This window comes from Pituophis catenifer, unplaced genomic scaffold (assembly GCF_029215685.1).
Source record: "Pituophis catenifer annectens isolate HBS135680 unplaced genomic scaffold, rPitCat1.0.hap2 SCAF_12, whole genome shotgun sequence".
Classification (NCBI taxonomy): Eukaryota; Metazoa; Chordata; class Lepidosauria; order Squamata; family Colubridae; genus Pituophis; species Pituophis catenifer.
This window is the reverse complement of record NW_027256892.1, coordinates 11402218-11425030: the sequence shown is the minus strand read 5'-3', so window position 1 is coordinate 11425030 and position 22813 is coordinate 11402218. Positions and strand designations below refer to the sequence as shown.

General features: G+C 39.7%; 1 protein-coding gene across 3 annotated transcripts in view; it reads left to right on the top strand.

Moving 5' to 3' along the window:
• The window catches only part of DBNL (drebrin like), a 30397-nt gene extending 11319 nt beyond the window's left edge, over window positions 1-19078 (top strand). Inside the window, exons 7-14 of one of the 3 annotated variants that reach the window (XM_070952216.1) lie at window positions 376-527; window positions 5436-5490; window positions 6001-6069; window positions 10054-10162; window positions 11386-11538; window positions 13261-13382; window positions 14749-14848; window positions 17333-19078. In XM_070952216.1, coding sequence (XP_070808317.1) covers window positions 376-527; window positions 5436-5490; window positions 6001-6069; window positions 10054-10162; window positions 11386-11538; window positions 13261-13382; window positions 14749-14848; window positions 17333-17472 — 900 coding nt within the window. In that variant the 3' untranslated portion in view covers window positions 17473-19078. The remainder of the gene's footprint in view (window positions 1-375; window positions 528-5435; window positions 5491-6000; window positions 6070-10053; window positions 10163-11385; window positions 11539-13260; window positions 13383-14748; window positions 14849-17332) is intronic. The other 2 variants (XM_070952219.1, XM_070952217.1) reach the window with 2 other exon arrangements.
• The last annotated feature ends 3735 nt before the right edge of the window (window positions 19079-22813 follow it).

Here is a 22813-nt window from a genome sequence, read left to right as displayed (position 1 = left end):
ATGCGCGACTCCCGCTTTTGGCACGTGATGGCAAAAATGTTAGCCATCACTGGTCTAGGCCATCTAACCATTGAAGCACAGCATCGTTTATATTTTTTTAAAAAATAGATAGTGGACCGGTATATGCCCTCAGCTTATAGCTGGTCACATTGTGATCTAGAGTTTGACGTGGCACCCTGCAATCACACTGAGGGGAGGATGCTAGACCCCATTTATACAGAGAGACCCAACGTGTGAGGTGCAAATCCTATTCAGGATTGTCCGTTGTTGGCCTGGTAGACCAAACTGGCACCTTTTTTGTGGGGTCCTTTATATGTCTTCCCATGTCTAGTTCTCTTCATAAGTTCCCATTTTGAAATAGGTTTGTTCTTTCAGAAAGATGAGGAAAATCGCCGGCTAGAAGAAAAGAGGAAAGCGGAGGAAGCGCGTCAACATTTGGAAAAGGAGAGCCGGGATCGGGAATTGAAAGAAGCATCTTTACGGGAGCGAAAATATAAGGAGCGCTCCCAGGAGATTGATGCCCAGAGGTAAGTAGGACTAGTTTTCCTGATAGTCTTAATTTTTAATTTAATTTTTAATTTAAATTTCATATTTACCCCAGAGAAGTAAAGTTGTCTCTGGACTTTGGTATATAGGTAGTCCTCAACTTACATCAGTTCATTTACTGACTGTTAGAAGTTACAGTGGCACTGGAAAAAGTGACTTATGACCATTTTTCACAATTATGACCTTTGTAGCCTCCCCATGATCACGTGATCAAAATTATGATGCCTGACAACTGGTTCATATTTATGACGGTTGCAGTGCCCTGAGCTCATGAAAGTCAGATTCACTAACAAGTGGGTTATTAACTTACCAGCTGCAGGGATTCACTTAACAAATGTGGTAACCGGCTTCCGGTTTGGTTTCCGCCGCTGCCGGATGGTCTTTCGGGAACGCCAGCCTCGTCGCCTGTAAAGAGCTGTCTCTACAGCTGAGAGACAGCTCGAAAAACTCCGTCTCCTTAAGGAGACGTGAGATAGAGCCGGCGAGGACAGGTAGAGTCCTCTGCGAACTCCCCAGAGTTTTTTTTTACTCTAGGGGAGGAAGCAGAATATGGCTCCCTATACAGCTCGCCACTGCTCCGGGCGTCGAGGGAACTCTGCTTCCTGCAGAGCCAGGCGAAGGGACCAATCCAATCAACTAAATCTAACAGATTGCTCGAACAAAAAGGATGAAATCCTGACTTGGGACCCCAAATCGCAAGTATTTCTAACAAATCTTATGGGCGATTTTAAAAGCGAAGGAAAAAAGTTTTTAAAATGGCGACTGGCTGAGGCTTGAAAAGAACAAAGCTGAAAGCGAAAGTCCTTCCGTTTGAATAGCTTAATATGCTACAAAGTATCTAGTGCTGGCTAGAACTGAAGAGAAAAATCTCTATTTTTAAGTTTCTTTCTTCCTGGAGACTTGATACTGATATTGCTTGGAGAAAAGTCCTTTTTTCTTTTTAAGAAAAAAAAAAAAGTTTGTCTGTGGGGCAGGATGGCATTGAAACAGACAAAGCCAGACAATCAAGCTGTGGGGGGGGGGGGTTCCCCCATTTACAAATTATATGAGCAAGATTTAAAGAAATTTGTTTTGGAGGAGATGGCAAGATATGATGAGATTGTGAACCAGAATCTTGAAAAATTTAGGCAGGAAATTAAAGAGCTGGTACAACTAAAGTATGATAATTTGAAACAAAAGATTGTAACAGTTATCAAAACTTTTTCAGAAATAGTTACAAAGATGGATAAAGATACTAATTTATTAGAGTCTAAAATGAAGGAAGTTGATGACAAGATTTATAATTTGGACAATAAAATACAAGGAATTGAAAATGATTTGACAAATATCCAAGAAATTAGCTCAGAAGTAAAGCCTAAAATACAGAAAGCTGACCACAAGATTTACAATGTAGATAATATAAAACAAAGGATTGAAAGAGAAGTTACAGTGATGCAATACAGGTCCATGGAATTTGCGGTCAGAATGAGTGGATTACAGGAAAATAATAGAGATGACCTGAGAAAGATGTCTGCTGAAGTTCTGGCTGTGATTTTAAAGGTTAGTCCTGAAGAGGTATCCTGCAGGATTGATAAGGTCTACAGAGTAAATTCTTGGGTTGCGAAGCAAAGGCAGTTGCCTAGAGATGTGGTAATCTACTTTACAGATAAAGGAATAAGAAATGATATTGTGCAAAAGTCTTTTAACTCCACTCTAGAAATGCATGGAAGGAAGATTTGGATATATAAAGAGCTGCCGTCCAAGATGTTAAAAGATAGAAAGGAATTCGGATTTTTGGTGACTGAGCTAAAAAAACAAAACATCCCATTTAGGTGGGATGTTCCAGTTGGTATAATATTGAGATATCAAGGAGAAAGACATCAATTAGACACTGTTGAAAAGGCGGAGGAATTTTACTACAAGGTTTTTAAAATGGACCCAGCATCTCCACGTATGTCATCAGTATCAGGAATACAGGAGGGGAATAAAGAAAAGAATAAACAAGAGACTGAAACCCAGGCTAAGCAGTTGGAGATGGAGGTTATGGAAAAACAACAAGATACAGAGGTTCTTTTGGATGAGCCGCTTCTGGATTCTCCTTCAGAGGTTATAGCTGGATTACCTACAGACATAAGAGAGGCAGCTTTGGATTTTAATGAGATGTTTTATCAAGTTACAGACCAGCATGGAATTCAATCAGCTGATACACAAGTCCTAGAGAGACAACTAGAATGGAGATCTAAACCACAGAAAGCCAAGAAAAAAAGAAGCAGGTCTAACAAGACTAAAAAAATTTAAACTGAACAACAGCTTAATGCCAGTTACTGAAGAGTTGATTAAATATAATAAGCGGGACTTATAGATGGCTGATATATGATATATGAAAATATAATTGAGGCAAATTATTGACTTTCATTATCTTGAGAAGAATAACAGACCTCTGCAGTGCTGGTGCTTTTGGGTTGTGGAAGAAGGCCTCTGAGTGAGTGGATTGGAACTTTCTATTTTGGATTCTTTGAAAAATGGATTACGTATTTGCTGAGTTATGTGGCAAGAGATCTATGGGATTGGGGCATGCAGAAGATCTGGCTGTTATCCCAATTGGGTGGTTGGAATCAACAATCTAGATACAAGATACTACAGAAGATACCATATGGAATACAAATATAAAGTCACTCGGGTGGTTTTTTATATATGAAAACATTTATTATTGAGGAGGGCAGACGGTAATGGAAGATACTGAGTATGCTGTTGGTAGCTGAAGCTGATGTTACCCTAATATGGGTGATGGAACTAATAATCTATCTGAAAGATGTTACAGAAGACACTATATGGATTATAATTTTAAAGTCATTTGAGGACTCATATATGGAAATATTTTTGTTAATTGTGTGGTGTGGGCAGAAGAACAGAGATATTAATATTATGTAAGGTAGACCTGTAGGAAAATGGGTGGAGATGGGTTAGGTTATTGACTGTTTAGTTTAGGATGTTATGTTTAGATATAAATATATGTAAAAGATCTGGATTAGGAGATATATGTATGTGGGAAGAAATGGGTAGAATATGTGTTGAATAAACGTTAAATTAGGATTTATTACATAGTTTTATAGTTGAAGGTTGCTTTGAAATGTATAGTTTAGGGGGGAAATAATAATGTTAGAAAGAAATGGTTAGCATGTGGGGAGTGGTGTAAAACGATGGTAAAGTATTATATAATTTGAGATTAATCTGGAGTTATTTTTTGGAGAAGCCATGGGGGGTGGGGAGGGTGAGGGGGGGTTAGGGAGGAGGAGGAGGGGAAAGGGAAAAAAATTTGTATTTGTAAAACTTTTTCAATAAAAAAAAACAAAAAACAAATGTGGTAACCAAGGTCATAAACTGGGGCAAGACTCACTTAACAAATGTTTCACTTAACAACATAAATTTTGGGCTCAAGTGTGGTTACAGCGGCACTGAAAAAAAGTGACTTGCAACCGTTTTTTACACGACTGTCGCAGCATACCCATGATCAGGTGATCAACATTCAAATGGTTGGCACTAGCTTATATTGATGACACTTGCTGTGTCCTGAGGTCATGGGATCTCCTTTTGCGATCTTGTGACAAGCAAAGTCAATGGGGAAACCAGATTTATTTAACAACCATATTACTAACTTAACAACTGCAATTTTCCACTTAACAAGAAAGGTTGTAAAATGGGGCGAAATTCACTTAGTAACTGTCTTGCTTAGCAACAGAAATTTTTGGTTCAATTGTAGTTGGAAATCGGAGACTACCTGTGCAAAAAAACTGAATTGTTGGGGAGGATCACTTGTGACATAAACCTTCAGCCATCTTTTCACATGTCTGCTTACAATTTTTACATCTGTATTTGCAGTGTTCGTATATGTGTATTTCGCAATCACATAATCCAGGCTGTTGATTTTTTTTTAAAGGTTGATTTAGACAACATTATGAAACAATAGAATGAATTCCAAGAGCCATCAGCCATATGTTTGGGGCCACTTGTGGTCATTGATTGTCAATCACTGAATTATTGGGTTATTGTGAAATTAAAATTAAATCCACAAGTGTGGAACTGAACTCCTAGCTGAATGTGGAATTTGTTAGCTTTAGTTAAACCCATATTTCTGCTTTGTTGAAGATTCTTAAGAATAAAACAAGATAGTTCAGTTTAGTGGTGTTAATTCTTCCTTTTAGAGTTAACTTTCAATAAAAAATACAGAAAGATTTTGACAGTTTATTGTATATTGGGCTATATTTATAAATTCTAGGATGCTATATTACAGATAAAGAGAGCCGGTTTGGTGTAGTGGTCAAGACATCAGGCTAGAAACCAGAATACTATGAGTGGGACCTTGGGCCAGTCACTTCTCTTAGCCCTGGGAAGCAGGCAATTGCAAGCCAGTTCTGGGAAACCTTGCTAAGAAAACTGCATGGTTTGCTCCAAACAGTTTTGCCAGGAATCAAAACATGAAGGCTTCCCCTGCATTAAAAAGTCTACAGAGATATGTATTTTAATTTTCCTAATCAAGAAGAACATTTTGAAATTTGAGCGTTTATAATGAAAATGAAACTATAGAGTTGCAGCATATTTCATAGTGGCATCATTCTTGAGGGCTCTGCTGTTCTGGATGGTACATCTCTTGGAATAGAACTCTATAAATATTCCACAGCAACAGAAAAAAAAACTGTTTGCTTCCAATAAAGTTCTTGCAGTATTATAGTTCTGATATCACATATTTAGTTCTGTTCCTCCCAGGTAATGGAGATGGGTACAAACTTGTTGTGAATAGACCATCAGATTAAATTAAAAGTACGATGAAGGACACAGTTAAGTTTAGAAATTTAAGAGCTGAATGGCATAATTTTTGTTAACCACAGCTCTTGATTTTTTTAAATCTGCAGGAAATTCCAGCAACAACAGGAAACCAACTCAAGAGAACAAGAAAAACAACAATGGGTGAGATTGGAAATGGTCGCATTTGTTCTCTCTGTTTTTAACAAGAAATTTCTGAAGATAGAATTGCTTTCTTGCTTATGAAGATGACATAAGATAGCAAAGAATTTCTAGGCAAGTTCTGAAATCTTTTAGTGCCATCATGAAGACATAAATGCTGTTTCTGCTGATAATTTGCACCAAATTTAAAATATAGTAGGTAGAAGTGGAATTCTGGCCATCAGTTGCTTATTCTTCTTGATCGGTTGAATGACTTGAGTCAGTGGTCCATAGGAAGAACTTAAGTTCCTTAACGTTTTTCAACAAAGATTTTAGTAGATGAGAATATTTGTAGCTCAGAATTGAATTGTGGAGTCTTTAGTGCTCTTTGAGCTTGGTGGTTTTCTTGCAGACATATCATTATCCCACTAGGTAACATCATCAGTGAAAGCCAAGAGTCTTTATTTCCCTCACCTTGGTGCCATCATCTTGGTTGACCTCACCATAAGTGTAAGGGGTCATCTTTTGTTACAGAAGGAGCAAGAAGAAGTTCGCAGCAAGAAAGGTTTCCCACGGAGGAGTGAGTCTGTGGAGAAAGCTCAGGTACACCGGAGAAAATTCCTTGCCAACCCGTGCTCACTCTTCACAATCTGCTAGCATGCAGTATTATCTGTATCACTTCTATCTTCTTCATATCATCTCTCGGTGCCTATGAGATCAAAGCAGGGATAACTGGTGACTTTCTGGATAACAACTGCAACTCAAGAATCCCATTGCATTATTTGCGCATGCAGTGCACTGCATGCATCATTATGAGCATTGCATGTTTAATATGGACACTCTTGTAGCTGACAGGTATGAACAGTCCAGCCAGAATTTAACCCAGAAGGATCTTCATGTATCTGCTTCACCTCTTCCTGCCATAGGGAGGCTGAATACTTATATAGATACATAAATCCTTCAATCCTTGTTTCTCTTTTGGTCTTGGTGCATCTGAAGGCAATCTCTACTCATACACAGTTTTCCAGTAACTAAGAAAGTACCGGACTGATCTTTCTGCTGATAAGAAAGCCTCTCCCTTCTAATGATAATTCTAAATATTAATTGCAATTGTTCACTGTTTTCGGGGTTTATTTTCTTCTGTCTGCTCAATCTTGCATTTTTTTCTTAAGAACCTTGTCATTGATTGTTTTGTAATATTTTGGATCATGGGCACAAAAAAGTCATCCTTGTTTCCTGGGCTCTTCGCTTGTCATCTCTTTCAATTAAGTTTTTGACTGCTTCTGAAAACAAAGGCAAGGTAATAATCTGTCATATTTTTTCTGACTGAAGCCTTGCCCCATTCCTGTGTCCAAGATGTGATTAAAATCATGGCTGCAACTGAGTTACTGTGTTTCTCGCTCACTTCTTGCCATTGTAAATAACCCCAGAAAAATTAGCAGCCCACATTTTTATTACCTGCTTTTTGTTGAAAAATGACCTAGAAATGGACTTGTAATCCCTTTGCCAGCAGTTTTGATTTCTGTGTGCAAGTTGGGAAAGGAACAAGTTTGCTTCCTCTACTCCCTGTAGAAAAATCCAGGAAGTTGTCAGGAAGTAAGATTATTCCATCCCTTTTAGTATAGTATGTGGTTAACAGAAAAAAAATAAGACCTTGTATAATGATTTAGGCATACAGAGCTGTTTATAATTAATTGTACAGTTAGTCCTTGAGTTAAGGCCACAATTGAGCCCAAAGTTTGTTGAGTTTGCCCCATTTTACAACTTTTCTTGCCACAGTTCTTAAGTGAATAATTGCATTTGTTAAATTAATAACATGGTTGTTTTGTGAATCTGGATTCCCCAATTACTTAGCTTGTTAGAAGGTCGCAAAAGGGAATCACATGACTCCAGGACACTACAATGGTATGAATATGAGTCAGTTGCCAAGAATCCAGATTTTGATCCTGTGACCATGGGGATGCTGCAAACAGTCACAATTGTGAAAAATGGTCATAAGTCACTTTTTTCAGTGCCATTGTAACTTTGAACAGTCACAAAATGAACTGTTTTAAGTCAAGGATTACCTGTACAGGTAGTCCTCACTTAACAACCATTTGGTTAGTGACTACTCAAAGTTAGGATTGCACTGAAAAGAATGACGTATCGCCATTCCTTGCAACCGTTGCAGTTTCCCCACAATCTCATGATCACAATCTGAGTATTGGCAACCGGCTCACACTTAACCGTTGCAACATCCTGCAGCCATGTGTTGCCATTCGCGACCTTCCCACTGGCTTTGACAAGAAAAGTCAATGGGGAAGTCATCAAGAGTCACATGTTGCGGTCATATGGCATCTCACTTAATGACCACAGGTGATTCACTTAATGACAGTGGGCAAAAAGGTTATAAAATCAGGTGTGTTTACGTGATGTTTCACTTAATGATTGCCCTGCTTAACAATGAATTTTCTGGTCCCTGTTGTCATAACAGGATTACCTGTATAGAGTTTATAGCTAAAAGCTCCCCAACTAGCTATCTTCCAGATTTTGGGAGATTAATTACCAGGATTCCTGGCTTTATGTGACAAATGCTAGGGATTCTGGGAAATTTATCTGATTTCAGCTGCTTTTCAACCACTTCAGTTTCATGGTTGCCAGCCAACCGATAGTCTACAGGTGACCAGTTGAAGAAGGTTCTGCTAGTATATGACTCTTGAGCTGAATTTCCCTATGGATTCTTGTCCACCCTGTTCTTTATTCACAATGCGAGAGAATAGATCTTTTCCCCCAATTGATGGTGGTACTTCCTTGGCTATTTCCTTTACTTTTTTATGGAATTTTGATTTAGACTCATCCATTTGCATGTGGGATTCTTGGTAACTTGACTCTTTTCTCCTTCCTGTTCTACTATGGGTTTCCCATGGACAATTCACTGGGGGATTTGATTTGAGCAAGATGGTTGCTTTCTTCTTGACTTTGCACTGCTTGAGAAAACCTTCTGACTAACTCCATTCTGCATCTCTTGGTTTGTGAAGGTCTTCCTCCTTCCGACTAGCTATTTGCAACTCCTTGATCCTTCTGAACCTTTTCCATAGTGGAAAATTAGTGCTGTCCACAGGGACCTTCCTTCATCCTTTAACTCTGTATCTCTCATATGTAGTGAAGGCAATATGCAAAAGGATAGTGCATCGTACAAGGAGTTCATATGATATCTTCAGGCAAGCCTTGATATCCCATTTATTCCATTTTTATAATGAACAAGTGATACTTTGACCCAAAGCCTTCATGTCTTTTGCAGTATCTAGAAAGGTATGTATCCAAATGCAATGTATCCATTGACTGTTGGATGCTTGCTTTATCTCTGATTATTGATTATTCTCAATAATCCTGGTCTGGGTTGCCCCAAAGGTGCTTTTTCAAGAGGCAACTGGACTTTCTTTGTTTCTCCTTGAAGATGTTTCACTTCACATCATCCAAGAAGCTTCTTGGAGTTCAGAACTGAAGAAGCTTCTTGGATAAGAAGTGAAACGTCTTCAAGGAAAAATAAAGTCCAGTTGCCTCTTGAAAAAGCACCTTTGGGATGCTTATTTTATCTTTGGAGTAACTGAGGACCATGGTCTTGAATTTTAGTGAAAGGATGTGGATGTTTATTATTTTTCTGCAATACTTCACATCTGTCCCCAATCAATCCACTGCAAGATGAAAGCCATTGAATGTTATACACCATAATCTCCCATACTAGCCCTGTTTTGGCTGGTAGGTAGATATTTTTTAACTTCCCAGTTTAGGACAGAGATCGAGAGAGTCTGGTCCAAAGTCTGTCAGTTGCTTCTGTGCCTAAAGGAAGGACTACTACAGCTTGGGTTTCCCCATTCCTAATCTAGCCTTTTAACAACTGCCCACTACATAAAAGGGTAAAGGAGTCCCTGCAGATTTTACTCTGCTAGTCATTTCTGACTATAGGGGGTGGTGCTTATCTCAGTTTCAAGGCCATTGAGTCATGACTGTTTGAAGACATTTCCACGGTCACGTTGCCAGCATGGCATCATGGAGCACTGTTATTTTCCCACCAAAGTAGTACCTATTTATCTACTCACATTTGCATGCTTTTGAACTGCTAGGTTGGCAGGAGCTGGGGTAAGGACCAGAGCTCACCGTCACATGATGCTCAGGTCTCGAACCCATGCTGCTGGCTTTCCAAACAATAAGCCCAGCATCTTAACCATTGAGTCACTGCGCCGCCCTGGTGTAAATAAAGCCTTTTTGATGGATGCCTGCATCCTGAGCTTTCCTTGTTGAATGATTTATTGATTATCCCAAATCCTCTCTTAATCCTCATTCAGCATGGTCAGTAGCTGTTCTAGCTAGGGATTGTACGATTTGTTGCTGTGTTGCCCAACACATCTGGCAGCATTGGATTGAGGAAAGGATTTTGATGGTTATTAGTTAGATTTTTTTCTTACATTTAGTAAAATAGGCAGCCAAAGGCAACACTTTTCCCCTTGCATGCTAAGGCTGGGGATTGGTGGTGTTTGCTGTTCCTTCTTCCTTTCCATGCTTTTCATATTTCATCTGGATTCAGTTATCCTTTTTGTTGCTTTTTAGGAAGCCTCATCACTAGTAGCTCAACGATCAATGAATCCTCGTGAGATCTTCAAACAAAAGGAGAGGTCCATGTCTACAGAGGCAGCAGCCACCATCTGCTCCCAGCCAGGTATTCTGTGGAGCACTCTTAGACTAGGAGGAAGGCACGGGGGAAGGGGAATTGCTTGCTTCCCCCAGGGATGAGAATTTCAGAAGATGGCCTTGGCAACTGAGAACATTTTCTTTATTCACCAAACACATTGTGAAAATTTTAAATCTAGCACCATAATTGGGGTTTTAGAACTTGATTGATACAAGCTAATGCAATTCAAGAACTTATATATTGGATGCATGGTTTGATTACAGATAGTCCTCGACTTACAACAGTTCATTTAGTGACGATTCGAAGTTACAACAGCACTGAAAATAGTGACTTATGACCATTTTTCACACTTATGACCATTGCAGCATCCCAATGGTCATGTGATTTACATTCAGATGCTTGACAACTGACTCATATTTATGACAGTTGCAGTGTTCAGGAGTCAGTTGTGACCTTCTGACAAAATCAGTAGAGAACCCAGATTCATTTAACAACCATGTTACTAATTTAACAACTGCAGTGATTCACTGAACAAATGGGGCAAGAAAAGTTGTAAAATGGGACAAATTCACTTAACAACATACGTTTTGGGCTCAATTGTGGTCGTAAATTGAGGACTACCTGTATAGGTAGTCCTTGACTTATAACCACAATTAAGTCCATTGCTCAATTGCTAAGTGAGACATTTATTTATTTATTTATTTATTTATTTATTTATTTATTTATTTATTTATTTATTCACTCATGGTGACTCAAGGCGATTTACAGAATATAATTGAGTTTTGCCTCATTTTATGACCTTTCTTGCCACAGTTGTTAAATAAATCACTGCAGTTGTTTAGTAAATAACCCAGTTCTTATGTGAATCTGGCTTCCCCATTGGTTTTGCTTGTTAAAAGGTCGCAAAAGGTGACCATGTGACCCCAGGACACTGCAACCGTCATAAATATGAGTCAGTTGCCAAGTGTCTGAACTTTGATCATGTGACCATAGGGATGCTGCAACGGTTGTAAGTTGTGAAAAACAGGCATCAAGTCAGTTTTTTCAGTACCGTTGTAACTTCGAATAGTCACTATATTAATGGTTGTAAGTTGTGGACTTCCTGTAGTTCTGTGTACAAGTCACAAACACGGTTATACTTCTGAATAAAAATGGATAGAACTCGGCAGTAACTGAGCAGCAACTCAGCCAAGGACTCCTTGTTGTATATGGGCCATTTGTGTTCTGGACTTACTTGGCTCCTTTCCTAGGCAAGTTACGGAGCCCTTTCCTTCAGGAGAGAAACCAGGTGGAGAGTCCTGCGTCCCCTCTCCAACCTGCTACGCAAGATGTTCCTCCTCCTCCTCCTGTTGCTCGTTCGTCTGGTCACGACACACCTCCAGTTTTTCCTGTTCCCGAACTTGGTAAAAGCATTATATGAGAGCATGTGATTTCTGTTCCTTGATTACACTACCTTTTTTTAAACAGCAAGAGGTGTTTTTTTTAATAGCCAATGGTAATTCTGATTTTTCCCCTGCATTCCAGTTGGAAGATACACCTGAAGTTTATTTGATCTATTTACTTATTTTAGAAACATATAAGGCTTCCCAACTCTACAAAGAATTCTTGAGTGGCGTACAGTAAAAAATCAATGGTGCAATACAGTTAACACAGTTAAAATAATACAACTCAAAGAAACAACCCCATTGCCAAGCGCCAGACCAAAAGGAGCCATTAGAAGACCACCAGTCATGAGATCCATCAGCCCTTCTAACCCAAGGCCTGGGGAACAAGCCATGTTTCCAGAGCTCGTTTGAACACATTCAGGGTAGGGGGTGAAACATATCTTGAGGGAAAAGGTGTTCCAGAGCAGGGGCTTTGACAGGACAGAATGTTCTCCTGAAAGTACCCTTGACCAAGCCATGATTTCCCCAGAGGGCTTAAAATTCTGCCATTTTATGTCCAGGTTCATGCTTGGAAAGTTTCATCCCCTCCCCCAAAAGCCTGTGAGAGAAACAGTTTTTAGAAAAATAGAAGCCTTTTATGTTACCTTATACGTGCAGCATAGATATAGACCTTGTTTATCTTTTTTTTTCCTCTGAGTATAGTACAGCTTTCTCCCAACGTGAGAAAGCTGAATTAGACTATGAAAGCTGCTCCAGTCCAATTTGCTTCATTACTGTTATTTTACCGAAGAAGAATTTTTGCTTGGGACAGCTTCAGGTTCACTGTACTCTTTATACCTCTTGCACACATTTACATGCAGTTCTTTTAATACAAGGATGCACCCAGGTCATGGGTGCATTCTCACGACCAAACTCTCCCCAGTCCTGCTCTCAGAAGGTCTTTACCAAGCCTTTGTTTAATCAAATCTGTGTCTCATTCTCCATTAGCTAGATTTGTTAACAGTGGAACAGACCAGAGCTGTTCTTTTCACCCTTATGTCAAAAGGAACCCTTCCCTGGATTTATTTCTTATTTTGTTGTGGCGAGAAGATGTGAAATGTGCAGCTTCATTCATCCATCTCAGTGATCTTTCTTTTCTTCCAAAGCTTGAGAAGTCCGTTGTTGCCCCAACAAGATCGATCTCTGTTTCAGTTTCTCCATGTATTGTGGTGTGTGCGTGTGTGTGTCCCGTTCCCTCCATGTGGCCATTGGTGCAATCTTGCTACTTGCTGCAAAAGCTTGCGGGAAGGGGGAAACAAATGAGGATCCATGAGTCTGCACTGTGTGAAAGAAGGTTAATGTGTTGGCGTAGTGGTTAAGATGATGTCTCAGAAAACAGGAAAGTTGAGTTCTAGTTCTGCCTTAGGCATGAAAACGAGCTGGGTGACTTTGGGCCTGTCAATCTATTTCAGCCCAATTCACTTTACAGGGTGGTTGTGGGGGAAAATAGGAGGAGGAATGTGTGTTATAGATAAGTTGGCTGCCTTGAGTTACTTGTAAAAAGAATAAAGGCAGGATAAAAATTAAAGTGAGACATGCGAAGACGAGTAAGCTGCTTGTTGTATTGAAAGGAGAGCAAGAGAGATACTGAGTAGAGGCATCCTGGGGAGAAAAGCTATTAAATCAAGGAAGAAATAAACCCTGGAACATGAGTCTTGATTTCTCAACATTGAGGATTGAAATTGAGAATGCTTCTTTCAGGTAATTCTGTCAGGGAGGAGAACCACAAGGCAGGAGCTGCAACCTTCCAACCGGAGGTAGAACAAGAGGCCGTGTACGAGGAACCCCCAAACCAGCATGTTATCTATGATGAGCCCCCTGAGGTTAGTCTCTGCTAGCAAAAGATCAATACAAATTGGATTATTCTTGGTTGCATTAGCAAGATAACATTGGTATGTCCTTTGCTGTTTTTTTAATCAAAATATCTGTAAGAAAAAATACTTCATATTTGCAATTTCCCTAATTTCTCCAGCATGGTTTCTTATGTAAATGTAATTGGGGAAACCTAGATTAATAGAAGAATAATATAAATTTTGTCAAAAATATAACACTCTCAGCCCAACTCACCTTACATCCATGCCTTTGCTGTACTGTTTGTTATCTTCCTATGACATACATGGGGAAAGTAATGAAATGTGAGGGTGAAGGTTCGTTTTCCGAGCTTGTGGGTTGGTTTTCGAATGTTTCGTTACCAGGCTAGGCAACATCTTTCAGTAATGAAATGTATATGCTTATGTCCCGTTCAAAACTTATTCCATGGATTTTTGCCTTGAAGAAGATGTAGATCAAGTCCTGTGACCTAGTGACATCTGACTTGGCAGATCTTACCAAAAAAAAACCCTTCAAAAATCCATGATAAACTTCTTTTAAATCATTCCTTTCAGAAATTAAGCTATATTTCTATAAATTATATTTATATAAATGACACTTATATTTCTGATTTCGTACACTTACATCAGAAAGTGCATTGAGATTTGTTAGTGCAACCTGCTCTGACTATGTCACCTTCCAAATCTATGGCTTTCAACTCTCAAATTTCTCAACCTTAGTTATTGCCTTTTGGCAATTCTGGGAGTTGAGGTCCACACCGGTAAAATGCTATCGGTTCGGGCCAGTTTGCCCGAACCGGTAGTAAAAAATGCTACTGGTTTGCCGAACCGGTAGTAAAAAAATGTAAAAAAAAAAAAAAAGTTCTGCCGATCAGCTGAACGACGAGCGATTGTCAGAACTGTTTTTTACTTTTTAAGCATTTTTTTACTACCGGTTCAGGCGAATAGGTAGTAAAAAATGCTTTTAAAAAGTTTTTTAAAAAGGTTCCGACAATCGTGCAGCACAGCTGTGATCATCCAACCCTTTTTTTTTTTACTTTTTATAAAGCATTTTTACTACCTATTTGCCCGAACCGATAGTAAAAAATGCTTTAAAAAGGTTTCTTAAAAAAGGTTCCCAAGAAACCAACCTCAGTTTGGTGTGAACTGTGCATGCTCGCGCACTTGGCACACAGCACACATGTGCGGCCACCGAACTGGTAGTGAATCGGTTCAGATTTCACCACTGGGTCCACATATCAGGAGCAGGCCAAGGTTGGGAAAAGATACTTTAGTGAATGAATTGTAGTCAAAAGATTTATGACCTCTGATTTACTATATCATTCTTTGTCTTGCTAACTCTTCTTTGTTTTGGGAACAGCCTGAAGATGCTAACTATGATTATAGTGATGCCTACCAAGAAAACCTTAACACGGAAGGAAAAGGAATATGTGCCCGTGCTCTGTATGATTACCAAGCTGGTATGTTTGATATGTTTTGCTTTCATAAGTTCCTCATATTAGGAACCCGGGGGGGGGGGGGTCCTTATGTTAAGCAAACTCAAACCCACACTGAGGGTGAGGCACGACCGCAGACAAGAAGCCAGACCACAGCTACATCATTAGCCCCTTTAAACCCCTCCAATCCATACATGAAGCAGACTGACACCCACCATGAAGAGGTAGCACGGCCACGAACACGAAGCCAAACAACAGCAACACAGCTCACCAGCTCAAATCCCCCTGCTACTCAGACTAACCCGAGTACAACCAAACCCCCACCTAAACAGAACACACACCCATCCAATCAGAGCACAGCCAAACCCCCAACCAATCAGAACACACCTCTACCCAATCAGAATACAGCCAAGCTCCCACCCAATCAGTTCACACCCCCACTGGCAGTTAAAAGGAAGAAACACCTGCGATCACACACATTGCTCCTAGAAGCACGAAGCCGAAGACACCAGCCTGAAGATGACGAATGAGACTTCGTCGAAACGTTGCCAAGAAACCTCTAATTTTACGCGGGAGAAAACCCGAATAACCAAAGACCCATATATATATATATACATATATATATATGTATATATATGCATATATATGCACCTAAAAACACCAATATATATATATATATATATATATAAATATAAATATAAATATAAATATAAATATAAATATAAATATAAATATAAATATAAAGTTGTGGTGCAACTTTCAAAGCCTGGCCAATTTTTGCTGCTAAGTGGTAACTTCTAACATGCCAGCAGAATGAATGTATTAAATGTTTCATTCCCTCGTATTTAATCCTACTTTATTTTTTACCATGGCTCTGCAGGCTGCTTCTGTTGGTTCAGTGTAGCCCCAGCCCGCCACTCAAAAGCCTGATGCGGTCTTCAGCTCAGAAAAAGTTTGCTCAGCTCAGATTTAAAGGCTGAAATGATAATACAGGATATTATGAGTCTGCAGAAAGGAGGACTAATAATCCACAGTGAAAGAATAAACAGCATTAGAAAAGAAGACGTTAAATGATTAAGTACTTGAGTTTAGCATAAGGCAACCCAGATTACTACAGGTGTTATTTAAATAAAATTGAAACAGGCTGAGGTTAGAGAAGAATTTCTTGACCTTGGCACTTCTAGGAACTCTGCAACTTTGAACTGCATTGTGGGAGTTGGAGTCCACACATCTTAAAGTTGGCAAGATTGAGAAACCATGGTTTACACATAGTCCTCAATTTATGACCATAGTTGGAACCAGAACTTCCATCACTAAGCAATGCAGTCGTTAAGTGAGTTGCGCCTGACTTTATGAGCTTTTGCCACAGTTGTTAAGTGAATCATGCCATTGTTAAATAAATCCATCTTCTCCCGTTGACTTTGCTCATTGGGAGCTACCTGGGAAGGTCACAAAGGGCACTCATGACTCCAGGACTCTGCAATTGTTATAAAAACATACTACTGTGTTTCTCCAAAAAGAAGGCTGGGTCTTATTTTCTTTTGACCCCCGCAAAAAACTGCTAGGCCTTCTTTTTGGAGGGTTCTAATTATTGACTCACCTCGCAGCGGTGGCACCAACCACCCGCCCAGCAGGAGCCTGCTGCTGGCCCACTTCTTCTGCAGCCGCTTGCCACCACTCGCACGCATTGCCCCGGCCTCCGTTTTGCCTTCAGATGCCTTCTGGAAAGCCATCTGCAGCCGATAATAAAGCTCCGGATCGATCCAGAGCTCTATTATCAGCTGCAGATAACAGATGCCGGCAGGCATCTGAAGGCAAAATGGAAGCTAGGGCAATGCGTGTGAGTGGTGGCAAGCAGCCGCAGACGAAGGCGAGGCAGGTGTTGGGGTGTGCGAGGCCTGGTAAGTAGGGCAGTTCCACCCTACCCATCCCCATCCCCACCCTAGCTTATTTTTTATCTGTGTTGCCTCACCCCACCCCCTGCACCCCGGGGTGGGTGGAGTCTTAATTAGGGCTAATTTTGTGGGTGGGGCTTCATTTGATCAGATGCACTAAAAAATGTGATAGGGCTTCTTTTCAAGATGGCTCATCATTTTGGAGAAATGCAGTAGTTGCCAAGTGCTCAAACTTTGATCACATGACTGCAGGGAAGCTGGGACAGTTGTAAGTACAAGAGCCAGTCATAAGTAACTTTTTTCAGTACTGTCGTAACTTCAAATCATCAGGATCAAAGTCAGTGTGGGCACGAGGGACCAGTTCTGTGGAGAGAAGTTTTTCCACAGACTGGAAAGGTGGTAGTATCGTGTGCTGCCTGCATCCCATGGATGGGGCTTTTCTTGTTTGCGTGCCCCAGTTTCTGCCATACTGCGGTCCGGTGCCGGTCCATGGACCAGGGATTGGTGACTCCTGTTTTAAGTCTACTGGGCCAGTTACTTTCTTTAAAATATAAATTTTAAAATTCTTTTTAAAAAATAACATGGAGATTGTGTTTTGTTTCCCATCTTTTAGCTGATGACACAGAGATCTCTTTTGACCCTGAGAACATTATCACAAACATTGAGATGATTGACGAGGGCTGGTGGCGAGGTTACGGGCCCGATGGTCACTTTGGGATGTTTCCAGCCAACTACGTGGAACTTATTGAATAAGGGTTGCTCACCCTGGGGGGACGAGTGCAAGTAATGTCTGAAAGACCAACTTTCTTCAAAACCACTTCTTGGAGATGAAGCTGTGTTATGATTTTTTTTTTAAAGAGGGGGGGCATTGCTTCGTGCCCCCATCGCTGGCAAAACCCTCTATTGGCTTGGTGAAGTGGATCCTTTTCCTGTTCTATTCATTTTCCTTAACAGGCGTTTTCAGATAGAGATGGACATCAGTTTGGGGGACACACAATTCTTCCGTTTGTTCAGAGAGGGAGGAAGATCATGTAGTGGGAAGCGCACTGGACAAAGCCACTCCGTGCAGGCACACATGAACCATGGTACTCTTGAATATCAACCTGGGCTCTTTTGAAGAAAGGGAAGCAATGGTCAGACCTTTTCAATCTGCCTATTGTAACTTTGCAAGATAGCACGAGAGAACAGAAATCTTAAGAAATGCCTACATTAGTATTACTTTGATTGAGGCTGCATCCCACAACCCACTTACTCCAGAATGCTGCTTTGGGGGAAATGGATTGTTTATAGCTGCTTTTGAAGGATGGCATGTTTGGAATTGCTCCAAGGGAAAACTGCTTGAAAGAGCAGAATTATCCATGCTTTCTGCCGGCTTCTTTTGTGCAGCTTCATTCCATTTCAGTGGAGCAATTCTTTAGGGAAGACGGTGCCCTCGGACCTCTCCGCCACTTAACATGTAAGCTGAGTGGGGCTGAAAGCTCTTGGAGCATTTGTAGAAACTCTTATCCTTGCAATAAGGCAAAAGGCTGTCTCCATAGGTCTCGTGGCAGAAGAGATTCAGATATCAATTCAATAATTCCCATAGCAAATGAGCCAATTGACCCCAAATCAAGGCTTATCTCTGAGCCGGTGTTAGGTGCACACAGCTTTAAATATTATGCTTGTGTGTCAGTGTGGTTTGCTCGATAGAACTCTGGTTTATTCAATTACCCTTTCTGGAACTTAGGAGTGGGAGGACAAAAGTACATTAAATTTGGCTGTGGTAAAATTGGAATTCATTTCTTCCTCTGCCTTTTTGTGGGTGGTTTTTTTTTTTTTAAAAAAAAAAAACTAGAATATAAAAAAAAATCTGGCAGCTGAATACAAAAGAATGATACCAGTTTGAAACTGGATATTAGATACCTTCAGGCCCAATTTTTCCCACAACTACTCTTTACAGTATAGAGGCATAATATTTAACCTCTAAAAGGCAATGTTTTATGTTTATTTTGTTTCACTGGCTCAAGATAGTTTTAACAGGCTTGTCAGACTTCATAACTCTACACAGGCAGAATTTATGAGTTGGAAGAGACCATTACATTTAAACCCATTCCCTGGTCAGTGTAGGAATCTAACAGGTAGCCATCTTACCCCTCTTTTAAAGCCTGAAGTGAGAGCAAGGCCATAACTCCCATTGCTTAATCGTCTTTATACAATACATAGAATCCTTGATTACTGCAATTGCTTTTCACAGCCTCATGTTCAAAATTCTCCTTTTTCCAGTCTTTGGCTATGCCTGAAGATTTATGATGGGGTAAAAAAGCTAGTAGATTGTGACAAAACAACAATGAACAGGAATTAAAATGACACAATAAGCCTGTGAATTGGATTATGTTTTTTTAGTTTTGGAAAATAGTTTACTCGCTATAACTATGAAATGAGGAAGATAGTTCAAAGTGCCAGAAAAAAAAAGAAATGAAACAAACAATAAAGTTAGAAAATAGTTTTTCTCCTGTGTAGATCTTGTAAGCAAACAGATGTTGGCCAGCTGTATTTTCAACATCTCCATGGCCACTGCAGGCAGAAATAAGATGCTGAGAATTCTAATTCATGCAAAACATTAGGAAGCCTAAAATATTGTAATGTATTTACCTTCTAAATGGCCAACTTAGAGAAATCTCAGATTTAAACAACTGTTTTGTAAAATGTATCTTTTGGTACATAATCCATAACAAACTGACATTCTTGTTTTCATCATGCATCTTGTGATGAAGTAAATTGTTAGTTCCTTATCAGCAAAATTACAGCTCAGTAAGATCTAAAAAACTACAGTTCTCCATTTCTTAATATATCCTAAAAAGCAACGTATATAACCAGTATGGTCATGAAATGATTTTCTTATGAGTCAATCAATACCAGTTTCTCTTGCAGCCTTAATATAAATGATATTGATAACCAGAGGCACCAGTACAGGCAGTCCTCAACTTACGACCACAATTGAGTCCAAAATTTATATTGCTAAGTGAGAGATGTTAAGTGAATTTTGCCCCATTTTACATCCTTTCTTGCCATAGTTGTTAAGTGAATCACTGCAGTTGTTAAGTCAGTAACACGGTTGTTAAGTAAATCTGGCTTCCCCATTGACTTTGCTTGTAAGAAGGTTGCAAAAGGGGATTACATGACCCTGGGACACTGCAGCCGTCATAAACATGAACTAGTTGCCAAGCATCTGAATCTTGATCATGTGACTATGGGGATACTGCAACAGTCATGTGAAAAACGGTCATAAGTCACTTGTTTCGGTATCGTCATAACTTTGAACAGTCACTAAATGAACTATTGTAAGTCAAGGAATGCCTGTACCCTTTCAATATGAGGGGAGGAAATCCTCACATGCCAATTATTCCTACGCTGTCTTCATCTTACAACAGTTCATTTAGTGACCGTTCAAAGTTATAATGCCACTGAAAAACATGACTGATTACTGTTTTTCACACTTACGACTGTTGCAGTATCCCCATGCTCATGTGATCAAAATTCAGATGCTTGGCAACTGACTCATATTTATGATGGATGCAGTGTCCCAGAATCATGTGATCACCTTTTGGGACCTTCTGACAAGCGAAGTCAATGAGGAAGCCAGATTCACTTAACAACCGTGTTACTAATTTAACAACTACAGTGATTCGCTTAACAAATGTGGCAAGAAAAGTTATGAAATGGGGCAAAAATCAACAAATTTCTCACTTAGCAACATCAATTTTTGGCTCAATTGTCATAAGTCGAGGATCCCTGTACACTCTTCCCTGAAGACCTAAGATTGTATGGTCTCCAACACTGTAAGTTACATCTGCAGCAGCTTCTGCTATGGGAAGAGGTGGTGTTTCCTGCTGCACTGTAAGATTTGTCAAGACTTTCATGGATCTCTCGGTTGGAAATGATGGATGTGAAGGGTGGGGGTTGGCAGTTGTGTTGCCTAATTGAGTTAACTAGGTCAGGTAGATAGGAGGGGTGGGGGGGGCAGAGGGACAGGACGAGAGACAGATGAATAATCAAATCCAGGGCAGACCTCCATTTCATTTCCATTTGTCTCCGATCCTTCCCTGAGACCCGCTGCCACCAGCAAAGAAATCATTATTGTAGTGTTCTTTACAGCTCGGGAAATGCATCATGAAGTCTGTTTGCTTCAAAAGGATGTTTAATACTACTTGAAAGATGCAGAAAGAAGTGGTTCCTGGCACATACACTCCCTAAAAAGAAAGAAAGAAAGAAGAAAGAAAGAAAGAAAGAAAGAAAGAAAGAAAGAAAGAAAGAAAGAAAGAAAGAAAGAAAGAAAGAAAGAAAATCCAAAGTCACTAGAGGAGGATATTTCTATCTGTGATCCACACAGCCCAAGAGCTCCAGAAGAATTGATGGGGTTTCATGAGAAAGTTAACTCAAACATAGCCAATTTTCCATCACTGGAGCTTTGCCTCTTGCTCAGGGCATCTGGGATTTCTTAAACTAACAGAATATGGGTATCCTAGATGGGAGAACAGGTAATCTCGATTTAACCATTAAAAGTTACAACGGCACTGAAAAAGGTAACTTATGATCGTTTTTCATAGTTATGACCTTTCCAGCATCCCCATGATCCTGTGATCAAAATTCAGATTCTTGGCAACTAGTTCATATTTATGACCATTGCTATGTCCCAAGATCATGTGATCACCTTTTGCAACCTTATGACCAGTCAGTGGGAAAGCCAGATTCACCTAACAACTGAGTAACTTATCAACTGCAATGATACACTGAACTGTGGCAAGAAAGGTCGTAAAATGGGGCAAAGTTCACTTAACGAATATCTCACTTAAGAACAAATTTTGGGCTCAAGTGTGGTCATATGTCAAGGACTACCAGTAATCATTAGACTTGCAGGTGTCATCTTTTGCCCTATGGTACCTACGTTGTTTTTACACTTCTTACCTGGCTTTTGGGGAGGAGGGGATTGCAGGGGCTGTCACTCAGTTTAAAAACAATGTTAGTGTGTGTGTGTATTTATTTATTTATTTATTTATTTATTTATTTATTTATTTATTTATTTATTTATTTATTTATTTATTTATTTATTTATTTATTTATTTATTTATTTATTTATTTATTTATTTATTTACTGGTTCAATTTATATGCCGCCCTTCTCCGGAAACTCAGGGCAGCTGAGTTTATTTATTTCCACTCCATCCAACTCAATATAAGTAATATATTGTTGTTCATGACACAGGCAGATTTGGGGTGATTTGTCCCCTCCTACATCATCTACCTTCTAAAACAGGAGTCTCCAACCTTGGCAACTTTAAGACTTGTGGACTTCAACTCTGGGAGTTGAAGTCCACAAGTCTTAAAGTTGCCAAGGTTGGAGAGCCCTATTCGAAAGATCTTCCCAACTCCATTTTGCCACCTTTTTATCTTTCTTTCCGCTAGGTACACATATTTCTAAACTCTTGGCTCTTGGAGCCATTCAACATTATTATTGCCCAAGAATCCTTGTGAACCCAGGATAGACCCCAAAAGCAAGGAGGGTTCATATGTTGAGTTAATGCTAAGCCATAAGACAGTTCCATCTGTTTTGGCCATGCTGCAGAATCTAGCTGATGGTGGCTTATTGGTAACCAGTACTTCAACAAGTACTGGAACAAACCATGATTGGGGAAAACTGCCATGTTCCCAATTTTTGTTTTTAATGAATCTTTAAGAGCAAAGGCAGGCAGTTGGCCAAGAGCCACCACATTGCTCTCATGTTGAATCAAATTATATAATTCATAAAGGACTTTTCCCCCATCTAGTTTAATATATAGATTTTTAACTGGCAGAAGTTCCATGTTTATCATTTAAATTTCTAGGACGACTCGATGCCAAGAATTGTCAGTGACAGAGATTATTCAATTATTGTCCTTTTAACAAGAGATGTTGATCAAGCCTAGCAATTTCCAATGGAAAAAATCTCTCTTTACCCACTGAATTTCCATTCTGTTTCCTCTCCTCAACCAATGACAAAGCAGCACAGCCCCAGCCCTCCTCCTTGATTGGGGCTGATGAGCTTCCATGGGAATGAGCTGTGAAATCTTGCCTTGAGAT